This window comes from Lytechinus pictus, unplaced genomic scaffold, assembly GCF_037042905.1.
Source record: "Lytechinus pictus isolate F3 Inbred unplaced genomic scaffold, Lp3.0 scaffold_19, whole genome shotgun sequence".
Classification (NCBI taxonomy): Eukaryota; Metazoa; Echinodermata; class Echinoidea; order Temnopleuroida; family Toxopneustidae; genus Lytechinus; species Lytechinus pictus.
Window position 1 is genome coordinate 12109716 of NW_026974140.1, and position 13628 is coordinate 12123343.

At 37.2% G+C, this 13628-nt stretch overlaps 1 protein-coding gene across 1 annotated transcript; it reads right to left on the minus strand.

Moving 5' to 3' along the window:
* Positions 1–209: 209 nt before the first annotated feature.
* On the minus strand, positions 210–7719 carry LOC129260657 (protocadherin Fat 4-like). Its single transcript, XM_054898610.2, has 3 exons — positions 7162–7719; positions 6395–6596; positions 210–1457 (listed from the first exon to the last, which is right to left on the minus strand). The coding sequence occupies exons 1-3, from the start codon at positions 7636–7638 to the stop codon at positions 304–306; spliced, it is 1833 nt and encodes a 610-aa protein (XP_054754585.2). The 5' UTR covers positions 7639–7719; the 3' UTR covers positions 210–303.
* Positions 7720–13628: the final 5909 nt, after the last annotated feature.

The window sequence follows — 13628 nt, forward strand, 5'->3', positions numbered from 1 at the left end:
GAGGCCTCTAAAACTGGAAAAACATCTCATTTCGGTAGCAGAGTTTGGGTAGAAAACAAAGGCAAAGACTGTTTTCTTTTGCTTGCTTCTGAATACCAATTGAATCTTCAAGGAGTGGCCATTCCTTTGAGACAGAGAATTGCAATTGGTTTTCTGTACTTTCTCATATTACTTTGCTTTCTTATAATGATTTTTTTTTTTAATATCACCAAGAAAACTAAAACAACCTGATCATAAAGAAACCTGTACAGAAAGGACCACACATTGTAGTTCTTGATGGATAGAAAAAGCAAAAATATTTATTTATGCTCCAAACATAGAGGAAAGGGAAGGGGGAAGGCTGCAAGAAAGAAGAAATTGTGTCTTACCTGAATCTTCAGCAATGACGATCAATTCAAAATTATTCTGGTCCTCATAATCCAAGGCATCGGTAACCTGGATCACTCCACTGGTAGAACCAATGGTGAAAAGACCATTATAATCAGACTCCAATCGGAAGTTGACCATCCCATTCGAGCCGCTGTCCGCATCATCAGCAAAGACTTGGACAATGTCAGCATTGGGGAGGTTATTTTCTGTAATCATAGGGGAGTAGGAACCTTGAAAAACTGGTGCATTGTCATTGACATCTGTCACAGTGATGGTAACAGTAGTGGAGCTAACTTGAGTGGAGTAGCCCTGATCTTGAGCACGGATGGTCAAGGTGTAAGATGACCTTTGTTCATAGTCTAGAGCGGCATTGACAGAGAGTACTCCAGTGACAGCATTGATGGCAAAAGCTTGACCATTGTCACCACTGAAGATGGAGTATCTAATGATGGAGTTGAGTCCTTCATCAGGATCAGAAGCAATGATCTTCAAGAACTCCAAACCTATGGGTGTGTCTTCATCCAAAGTAGCTTCATAGGGTGTCATTGAGAATGCTGGAGCATTGTCGTTGACATCTGTGATGTAGATGGTAACATTCATGGTGCTTGACTGAGGTGAGGTGCCTTTGTCTGTTGCCTGCACCAGGAGATTGTATGAGGACTCTGTCTCACGATCCAATGAACCGGTCACTTGCATGTTGCCTTCAACTCTGCTTACAGCAAAAGGCACACCGGATGTCAGCAAGTAATACTCCACATAGCTGTTCCGCTCCACGTCCTTATCTTCTGCACGTAGGACCATGATGATGACATTGGTACGGGTGTTCTCTGCGATTTCAACAGAATCGGGGCTTGTGAAGCGAGGAGCATTGTCATTGATGTCAGTCACGATGATGGAAACCTGTGCTGTACTGGACCTCCTGTTTGCTGGGTCAAGCGTCATGTCGGATGCAACCACTTCAAGGTTGTAGAAGGACTCTTCTTCTCTGTCCAAGTTCCTGATGGTCACTATGGTTCCATTGGGGTACACTGTGAACCTCTTAGATGGGTCACCTGAAACAATGCTGAACTGCAGCTCTCCATTCAAGCCTGCACCGAGATAGAATAGAAATAAAAACAACAAGAATACAATTAATTTCCTCTGTAGCAATACATTTAGCATATTCTTCTAATACTTATTATTTGTTTGTTGTTTTTTAGTAATGACTCGTTACTAGTAAGTATAATGATTTTCATTCTAACTTTGCGTGACAGACAAATTCACAACCACAAGGTTTCACTAAACAAAAAGCTGTCATAGGTTAACATCGCAATTCCTGCCATTTCTTTCAAAACATCCCCTATGTTTCTTATCATTTGAACATCAAAGCCAGACAAGCCTTCTATTAACATCATATGCAAACGGCAATTAGCACCTTCACCCCTGTCCCTCCACACAAGGCATTCATTTGATTTGAACAATTTTGTTCCAACCATTCGATATTCCCAAGCAATCCCCTTCATATCCAGTCTTACCCCCCAAAGAGGATCCAAACAAGAACAAGTTCATCATAACCAGCTCTCATTTTTCACTGACAGCCCTAACTTTGAAGGTCAAACTTTTCTGATTGTGTGGATAAAATTTTCAGTTCAGAGGGGAAGATGACATGAACATCTGCTTTTGAAAAACCAAGGTTTGTGAAATTATTTTGGTATACATTGACACAAGTCCTATTGATTATATTATATTAAAAAGAAGTTATTATTAACACGGTTTAAAATCTATCAAATTCTATTAGGAATATTCATTACTAATTTAACATAATATAATTTGACATTATTGAATTGCACGTTTTTGTAAACAATGGGGGGGGGGGTAAGCATAGGCCTTTTAGATGGAAGTTACAGGGTGACATGTTTTAATGATTGAGAAAGATTTGTATCCATGGAAAACCTTCCATAAGCCAGGGCTTGGATCACAACAAGTAGGGATTTCTGTGAGCTAATCATACAGCAGTGATACACAGTCTCACTGTATATGAATTCTGAATCTAGCCATGATCAAATGTTATCACATTCATATATCCTTCTGGAAGGATACAATGGTAGCATCATACCAATTCTCTGACTAGTACACTATTCCCACCTGAACTTTGGAAACTAAAGAGAAATGGGGGGAAAAACTTCATCACAAATAGTCTGTACCTCTGGGGACAATGCCAGCGGTTGCTTTGTTATCGACACTGCTATCCCTAATCTTCTGACAAAATGCATGGGAGTGTTTCATGGGCTCAGCGACAAATTACAAGGGTCCTTATGTTTCAAGCCTCGGTCTAAGAAAATGAAGTTACATTCTTTTGACTTTCGCAATTTTTGTCAAGTTAGAGGCTTTTCAGGTAATTTATTCGTAATTTTGGCACTCCCCTGATGCATGTTGTGATTTCCTAGCATTGATGGAATGACCTACATTTTTAGAAAAATCTGCCAGAAAATAAATTGAGACCTAAATCCAAAGTATTTCTAGCCCGGTATTTGTTGCCTAATGCAAGATGTGTTATGACATTTTATACTAGTAAATGTTACTGGCGACATGGTTCTTGATGAAAAAAAACCTGGCAGAAAGTGAGACTACCAATTACTGAATTGATACTTGCTTAGATTATATCTAATTCCTCCATTTGTCAAAGGGTAGGTACCATTATTACTTTTGAAATATTTGATTAAAAAATTCACAAAGATTATAGAATCAGTGCTCAAATGTAAACCAGCTGTCACACTTATGACAAGTTTGTATTTTTTTTTCATGTGTTTATTAAAAACCATAACTATATATATGGACACAAAGTGCTTATGATGAGTTTGAGAGTAATATAAGGCCAAAACTACAGGGGATAAAAATTGTATGAAGATATCTCCAGAAGTAGAAGTTTCAGTTAACAGTGTTATGACAAGAACTATACTGACACTCTGAAGGGACCTGTGACTATCATAAAAAAGATGTGTAGACTATAATGTTTTTTATCTAAAGGTTGCCGAGAGGGTAATGTTTATTGATGCCAAAGTAAGACAAAATTTGCCCTTGGCCTCACTATCTTTTCTCACTTCTCTGACAATAGAAACAATGATCTTCTTTTCCTCTCATCCTATACAATTATGACAGGGTATGATCGAAGCATACTTCCTTTGTCGTGCAAACATAGTGGTATGATTGATGAGACAAAATCCTGTCGATTGGCTTTTAGAATCTGAAGATGTTTAGCCCTGCTTAGCGAGGTCCCAAATACATCAACACACATTATCAAGCTACAATAGGATCAGCATGATAAATTGCTTTTGAATTCCATCTTTACAAATACCTTAGGGGTGGGGGTCATGTTCATATTGAATTGACAAAGGGGTGAAGATGCACTGAAGCTTTTCCTCCTATAGGCCATGATCAATGCACTGATCACTGTATTTTACAGCAGGCGATAAAAACACCAGCAGTTGACAAGCATACCTGTTGCTACCATTCCCTTTTTCTCTCTCACCGTTAGCCTCTGTCCGCCTCTCATACTAATTTCCATTTTTTTGTTAAATCCTTCATCCCTTTGCACTTTAATAGATTTTATGGATTATCTCTGCACGCGATTAAGGCTGAGGGATAATGTGCAATGGATTACCTGCAGAGGCAAAGAGCTTTAGCAATACATTAGCGTAATGTATTGCCTGGTAAATGAATGTTGGGATAAAATATAGCTATTTAATCATGCTCAGAGCATAGTCACATATTGATTGTTTACCTATAGAAAGCATTGTTAAAACACCAAGCCATAAATAAACTCATGAGATCATGATTCAATTAACATGATCAATTACCTACAGGGTATATTATCAATGAAGAAAAATAGTTTTATGAAGTTTCAGACTGGAAGTCAAGGGCTTAGTCAAGGGCTTAGATCTGCCTGTAACAATGCAATTCGTTCTCTAGTTCTGTCCCGTTAAGATTACTGCAATGGTCTTCTCTCTAACATCCCCATTACTCAAGTTGATCACATTCAAAGGCTTCAAAATTGGGCAGCTCGAATAATTTATCAAGTAACAAGATTTCACTTTTCTAAACCACTCCTTGAATCGTTACACTGGCTTCCCATACGACATCGTATAGTTTTTAAGTTACTTTTGCTAGTTTTTAAGTCTCTTAATAAGCAGGCACCTTTATATCTGCGTGATTGTTTGACCCTATACACCCCTCGCAGGAATGTACGAGCCTACAGTGACCCATTCCGTCTCACATATAAAATCACTAGGAAACTGGCTGGAGATAGGACTTTTACCATAACCGCTTCAAAATATTGAAATCACTTACCTTTTACTCTTAGACAATCACCATCTGTTGCTTCATTTAAAAAGGGACTTAAAACCTTTCTTTTTTCCAATCCAGATTTTTAGGATTGTAAGGTTTCATTTTTATAGTTGTAACAATTTCTTTTTTTTGTTGTAAGCGCTTTGGGCCATTCTGGGAAAAGCGCAGTATATAAATAATAATAATAATAATAGTACGTTTCACACCTGAAATGGATTAATAAAAATAACCCAATATCATGTTGCACAAAATGAATGCATAAATCATGTTTTATTCAATACATGCACTGCAAAAAATATTTTGTTGATCAGAGCATGTTTTTGTATGCTACTGCAGTTTTCTACTTCTTGTGAGGTAACGTTCCCACATGTAATGAATGAATATGAAATGATAGTGCATTGTACTTTTTCATTCTCTACCGACTCATTACATTCATTATTTTTCACTAAAAGCTTAGTCTGTAACTGCAGACTCTAGTTTGACTCTTCATTGAGCAAATTATGCTATTCCTTGAAAGGCTATTTTATGAGAAGCAGCTTAGTGCAGGATTCTATAAGCTTACATACGCAAAAAACACTGCATGATTCAAGTATAAAAATATATATGGACCAGGAAGTTTGGGAGTGTAATATTTCCTGTAGATAAATTTCCACTTTGTTGCATTTTGTTTTAATGACAGGAGGAGGCAGAAATTCGCTATATACTTCAGCTCGCTTGTTAACAAAGCTTTGTGATGTCAATCTGTACATATTCGTCAACAGTGACAACTTTTAGCCCAAGTCTGTACAAGGTCAGGGCATATACCAGAACAAATATGTTACTCTTGACCAAAGGACTTCTTTGAGGAACTTGGGGGAAGGGAGAGCTTTAAAATCTGGGTCAATTTTCACATTAATGCAAGCCTACAGCTACCAGACTATACTCGGGCACCTGCAAAACAGATTAGGGATTGAAATGATTCTATGAAAACGGTTTGATCTGAGGTATTCTCCTTGAGCTGAAATCATGGCTTTAGACTTGACTCTGCGACTGACGAAAAGCCGGATCAGGAATGCCTAAGGTATTTGGTGAAAACCCAACGCCTGTGGAATGCAGGCTCCCGAGCGATGATTGGGAAGGGGTGTGGGGCGGGTCTCGGTAAGGGGTGCATTTCGCCAAGATTGACAAGATTAGGGGTAGTTTCTTTCTTACAGCCAACGGAAGAAAGGCCTTCGCAGAGATTCATAATTGGCTCCCATTTATCAAAACCATTTGGAGAATGGGTCTGTGTTTTATACTTGGAAGCTGATCATAATCAAATACATTTTCCTGCTGTATACTGATGAATCAGCACAGAGAAAAAAGAGGGTGCTTAAGGTGGTTTTTTTTTAAGTAGTACTTTGAGTCATACCATTATACAAAAGTAAACATTATGAAATGAATTTTTTGTAAAGAATGAAAAAATTACCCCCAAATGACAAAAAAATGGAATTGCTTCATCTAAATTTGAAGTGAACAGTTTAAAAACCATATTCTAAGCAATTTTAAGATTAGAAAAATATGTACAATATCTCTTGTTGATATTTCACCTCTATTCCTGCTTTGATCAAGTTTGGGACCTAAAAAATATGAAATCTGTCAATATTTCAGAGGCTAATGTTTCATGAAATTGGGCAAGATGCAGTTGAAAAAAAAATGATTTAAAGTACAACTATTTGGCTACCTGAATCAAGATCAGTGGCAGTCAGGCTGACAACTGAAGTCCCGATGGCCACATCTTCAGGCACTTCTTCACTGTAGTAGACAGGGTTGTAGATTGGATCATTGTCATTCACATCCTCTACATTGATGTAGACTGTGGCCATTGAACTCCTTGGAGATGATCCCTTGTCCGTAGCCGTCACTGTCAAGTAGTAATGCTGCTTCTGTAATTTGTATTAAAAGGAAAATAATGAAATATTAAGTATGATGTTGGTCAGAGGTTTCAAGGTAAAGCAGGAGATAATTTGAAAAGTAAGAAAAACAAATTCTGAGTTAATAGTTCTTTTTAAGCTATGTCATGTATAAAATAACTATTTTATCTGCACCTTGAATTCATCTAAAGCAGATTATATTGCTCATATTCCTCAGCTAATGATAATTTAGATTGAATGAAAACTAAGAAGATGTGTATTTTTCAATTTCTCAGACTTTTCATGAATTCTCAATCAACTTACAGTAGATATAAAAATCATGAGGTTTATTATGGATCTTACTTTTACAAAGATATAAACAGTGAAACCTGTCTATAGTAACCACCCAAGAGAAATACCAAATGTGGTCAGTATAGGCAGGTGGCCGTTAACACATAATTGTATAATTTCCTTGCCAAATGAGATTCATTTCTATTTTTCTGTATTCATAAAAAAGGACATCATTCATTCTGTCAGTTATGGATCTTTTGTGTCTCATTTTATGACAGACATTTTTTTATATTAACAATGACATTACCACTTCATAATCTAGTGTTTGTTGTAGCCTGAAAGCTCCTGTCATCGGATCCAGGTAAAAGACATCTTCTCCAGGAGCTCCTTCCTCCACCACAGAGTATACCACCTCCCCGTTTGAGCCTGCATCAGGGTCTGTTGCTATGATGACACCAACATCCTCACCCACCAGCTCATCTTCTGGAACCAAGAAAGAGTAGATGGACATGGAGAACTCGGGGTCATTATCGTTTTCATCCAGGAGATCGATGTCGATGGTGGTCGTTGAGCTCAGCGTGCCGTCAGATGCTTGGAGCTGGAGCTGGTAGACGGCGGAAGATTCCCGGTCAATCACACCCCTGGTCTTGATCTGACCGGTGGTGGAGTCGATGGAGAATAGGTTGGTTGCACCGTCGATGATACTGTAGGAGATGATGGTGTCCAGGTCTGCATCCGTTGCCATGACAGTCTTGACAGGTGAGTTTGTCACCACATTCTCCATGATGGAAGCAGTGTATGGACCATTGGTAAAGACAGGTGCGTTGTCATTTTCATCAAGTACAGTGACAGTTACCTATAAAGAGAAGAAAAGAGAAAGAAAAGACAGGTCTTTGAGTGAATCTGTGTGGAATATTCTTACATTCTTTGTTCTTGTAATAGAATAAAAATCACACCCCTAAATCCAAGGTGGATGACAGGGGCACTATGTCAGGTACGCATGTATATTTTCATGGTTTCCTAAGAAAACCATTCCTGACCTTGGAAGCCAAGTTGAACAAACCTTGGTTAGAATGGGGCCTTCGTATTGGATTTCCAGCCATAAATATTATTAGAAAGTGGGAAAATAGTGCAATGTTAAAGGCAATCTAATTTGTCATGCTCTCCTCAAAGCTACAATAAGCTCATTGCCCTTCACCTCTTGCCTTGGTATCACCTATGTTGGTGTTATGTTCATCAAGTTCAATGGAAATGAAGGAAAAAGGCGTCTTTTCCTTATGCGCCCCCACCACTACCTTTCCATGGATCCTTCGGCGGGGCTCGGATGAACAGGGTTAAAAAGTGGAAAATATGTGCTGCAGCAAAGCATTGTTTTCTCACACGCATCACTCATCGCTTTAACCGATGAAACTCCACATACAGGCAGTGCTGACAATGGGGCGGAGGGGGGAATCCAGCATGTACATTAAAAACATGGATAGCCTTTCAATCATAACATTTCCACTCCTGTTGCTACTCTCGCCACTCTGGGAACAACATTACATGCCGAAACCCTGACTTCTGCCTGAGAAAATAGCCTGGAAGAAGTCACAGGTATTGTATCACATATTACCATGACAACCACCATCCATCAACTCCATCTACTTAATCATACCATACTTGTTCTCATTTAAACTTTTCCATTTTACTTATTGAGCACAAAAAGAATGGGAAAGTGTAAAATCTTGCCCACAGGGGGGAAAATCTACTTGATGCTCTCATCATCAATCAACACCACAGTCATCTGCTTAGAGACAGAAAGAAGTTCAATCATCCCAATTCACACACCGTTAACACCCTTCTGACACTAAGAAGATCATATAAGAATGTATAGCCAAAAGCTGGGGATAAAAATGGATGTGTCCATACATCATACAAATTTGCTAGAACATGTGATTACATAGAGGGGAAAATGAAAAATTCAAACCTGCAGGGACTACATGTAAGCATTTGAGGCTAGACAGACTCAGTTTTCTGACTAGCAGAAGGGGAAAATCTCTTCTTTTTTTTAAGTTTCAAGATGCAAGAGTCTCCTACTTATGATAATGAAAGAATTCTTACATTATGTTAAATCACTTAATAACACTATCACCTAATGTGACAATTGTGATGCTATGAGTTGTAATGTATACATGTATCTAAATGCTACCAAATGCACATAGGGAGTATGAGCATTCAAATGTGCAACATAGTGTTTTAATGTTGTTTGATGTAGATTCATCTTCAAGATTCTTTTGCAATGCAAAATTCTTGGCCTGGTAACTGTTTACATGATCTTTTCCTCCTTGTTTAACAACCAGGAAATGGTGAGAATTCCTCTCAAATTCTTTTTCAAAACCCATCTGTAAGATGCCTAACAATGAGTAAGAAACTGGAGCTACCTGTTGCCTGTTGTTTACAATAGAAGCTATTGTTCCTCATCTTTTTTACCTAATCACTAAGAAGGTTGACCAATTGTCCAAAGTATTTTTTCCTTTCTCATTCCACTGAGTAATCATCCTTTACCACCAGAGCTAACATAACTCAACAATGGAATTACACGACTAAGGTGGGCTTTCTGGGTTTGAGAAAGAAGAGGAGCTATTTTAATCCAACAACTCTTCAATAAATTGTAATTACGCAGTTACCAGCCCAACCAACAATCTTCCTGGTTTACTTACGACATATGAACACTCCAGGAAATGTAGATGATGGGGGGGGGGGTAAGAGAAACAGGATAAATGAACAGGTAGGAATTATCACTACAAATCCTTGTGTAACTTATTGGATAGGTATTACTTAAAAAGATACATCTCTAATAGCTGGTGCAATCTTCTTTTGAACAAAGGTTTTAAGGTGATTACTACATATTTTTTGCTTTTGTTCTGATTTTTTTTGCAGGGGATAGCATCATATCCTGCTATGCTTAATCATGTTAAACCTGTGCTAATACTTGTAAGAATTTGTAATTCTTTTGTGCGATATGAAGCCGATGCCTTTCAAGATCTTTTCTCAGAGGGATGATCCTTGGGTTAAGAAGGAAAGGAGACAAAGTGGCACTTGATAAGTCATTTCTTTACTTTTCAGTTTAGAAAATGACAGCTGGGGTATGAAAGCTCATCATTTTGTCAGCTTTCTATCTATGATGGATCTATTGAATTTTTGAGGAGTGACTCATAATTACTACGCTTGTCTGAAAATATATTATTTTGTGTAATATTATGTAACAAACATTTTTGCTATGACTGTTAGCTTTCAAAGCTCAAATTCTTAGATTATCTCGAGATGATCAAATAAATGGACATAAATTACATGAAATATAGGTATAACTCTTAACCTATATCCTTGTTATATAAAATAAAACTAGTCAATTTAGTCAGGATCCACAAGAGTGTAAGTAAAGTATGACCAAATGTGCTTGTGTATTTCCGAATCTTTGTCCATATTCTTTTTTACCAAGAACACAATGGAATATCATGGAATATTTTTCTCTGACAAGTTGAGCTAATTATATAGGATGCTTTATTAGGATTCTCAGCGTAAACTAGACAACTGCTTCTAGTTCAATGCCCTTCATTTGGAGGCAGGATTAAAGTAGGGAGGAATTGCAATCCTGCACTTGAATTGTACACCCTGAAAAGGATTAAATTTGAATAATATTTTATTTCATGATAAATATGTACATGAAATGCCCCATATACAGTATAAATGTCGCTGCATTCCGAAACAACCCGTAACCCTCCTTTGTCTTCATGAAAAAATCTTTCTGTGGAAATGTCATCTTCTTGAACTATCACTACACTTTCACATTCATCACCTGAGCAATGACAATTTATGGTTTGACTTTGACACATCTTATCATAAATAATTCACAGGTTGGAACAATTCAATCACTTCCCTTTCTTGAACAAGCAATGAAATTGATAGTCAGATCCGAACTTGAACCAATTTTTTTTTCCTTCCCAACAAATTAAAACAAAACACAGCTCATCAATCATTTTTGTTTCTCTAACATCTTGATTCTCAACAATGACTGTTTTGATTGCCTCTTTCATGCCATAAACCAAAAGGTATTTGGGTTATAGTGCAATTATCTTTCTCTACCCTTCTGGAAGATACTTAAGTGTGACTGCAGTTTTTTTGCATGCAGCAATAAGTCCAAGTTCGCATCATTCACACATAAGCCTACAAAAAGTCTCAGTTACTTATGAAGAGAAAATAGACAATATAGATCAATCATGCTAGGGTGATTTTGTTGACACAACTACCATCTAGATCTGAACGCATAGTTTCAATGTTTTTAAAAAGACCAATCTTGACTCTGGTTTGCACTTTCTGCCATGCTAATTGCTATCACATTTTGGCTTCAGACTTTGACAAGGAAAAGAAAGGCTTTGACTTTGGTATTCAAATTGAATGCACTTTCAAGGAGCAAGCTAACAATTGAAGCATTGGTTTGGAACTGTTTTGCAACACAGGAAATTTAAAGCTTCACCTCAGGGAATAATGAAGATTAAAAAAATCTGGTGGATGACAATCCTTTTAAAAGATGCAATAGAAATATTTCAAGAAAACCCAATCCAACACTCATTAGTGTCAATTTGATTCTGGGATCATTTGTTTTAACCTATTTAGGACAGAGAACAAGTAAACCCAGTTCCTATTATTCAGTGTGATTGCCCAATGAATCTCTCTACAATACCTGGACAAAAACAAATGATACATATTTTTCCCTAATTTTTTTTTTCTTCAGTTTTCTTACTGTATAATGCACATGTATGAATTTAAATGTCAACATGAAGATAGAGCATAGGAAGAATTGAGAGCACGCCCACATTGTGATATAAAGATGGAGAGATTAAATGGGCTCCAAGAAAGGAACTCAGGGAAAGGCTTCTACTTTTTCCTTTCTCCAGCCTGACCAAGGGGTGAAGGAACAATAGTATCTTATGTAACAAGAACAAAAGAGAACCTGAGACTGCTGATCTGTGCCCTGAGGGGGACCGCCAAGATCCTAACAGACTTCTCTCAAAGGAAGGGTGATTTCAAAGGCCCCTTCCCCCATTCTGTTTCTTCTTTGCATGATTAGTCTTGTATTTAAACAGACAAGAACTTCATCTCCCCTTCAGAGAGTAGGCCTACTATTTTATATTTTAGGTTTACATCTGAATAATGACAGGCAAGACTATTTTTTTCATATGATGGATGTGTATAGTATCTAATATGCCACCAATTATGTAATAAGCTCAAAATAAAACTGGAATTTATCCTTGAATTCTGATTAAAAAGACTGATCTCATAATCCATGAGAGTGAGTAGTGAGTAATGTTCAAAGTGGATAACTGCACAACATGGTTGATTGATCAAGATATTGATTTGTTCTGCAGATTCTGAGTTTCTTTTTGTGTGCTGAAAAAGATATGGAAGGCTGAATACCTTTTCAGACATAAGAATATTTTACAATTTTTCAATAATATCCTAGGGCTCAACGTACAAAATATCTCAATATACCTTATGTAAATGCATAATTTTTATCCACAAAGAATTGTAGGAGATGAGAGCCATTAACTACTCAACGACTTTCAATCTGTGTGGCTAATTACATGGCCATTATCCCAGCTTTTGACCAATTTCTATGAAAATTCAATGTTTTTCATGTTCTGTATAAGAGACTCATGCAGAGAATCATAGGTGATTACATGGTCCTACATAATGAACAAAAAACATTGGTAAGGTATCTCTCCCTCAATTAAATCCCAACAAAGAATGGATTTTTGAAGGAACTGGATTCTGCTCCCACAAGATGCCTTCAAGCCTTGAAGAACTGTATACAAAATCATCAGTGATTATCAACAGTGGATGAGGAAAAGAATGCATTCCTCCTCTTTGGTGCACCATGGACCTATACCCTTATAACAAGCACCAAACATGATAAATGATTCTGTTGAGAGATTATGGCGTGATATTCAAAGAGAGTCAAAATCTTCAAAACAAGCGGCTGTATTTTTTTCATTACTCCTGCCTTTTTTTTACTCCACAAGCCTATGAATTCGCATGCTTTTAATATATTATCATATTATTTTGCAAGACTTAAATTATTTTGCAAGACTACTTCAATACTTCTCCCATATATTTAAAAAATAACAACTATAAAAACTATATATGCTTGGATTTTAATAAATTGTCAAAATAGTTCAATAAGATTGAAGAAGATATTCAGATAGGACTGGATGGATATTAAATTTCATTTTCATTGAAGTATTAAAATTAAAATGTCATGTTCTCTGTCAATAAACTTGGAATGCTACAGGTATGGTGTTATGTACATGTGTATATGGATGGGTTAACAATACTTTACATAGAGTCATTGGCAAAATTGGTATGAAATATTTTTATATTCAATTGAAGATGCCCCCCCCCCCCCGAAGGCACTGGTGGTATAAATCCAGGCCTGGATTTTTTTCAGACCAATAGGTATACTGTCAGCTCAGATGAGTAATAGCTACAAGTAATGGCTCTACACAAGCTTTGGTATTATCGAACAGCGCCCACAATAAGCCAACCTGCTAAGCATCTTGTACCCAATAGAACGGCACCAAATTGGCAACATTCTTGGGAGGATAATTTGGGGCCTTAGCGCACTATAGTCCAGGGGATGGGGAGACACAGTTGTCGCCAGATTTTCTTCTTTGTCTCTTCAAAAAGAAGAGATAGAAGAAATAGATGGTTGATACAGGCTTCATTTCATCCTGACAA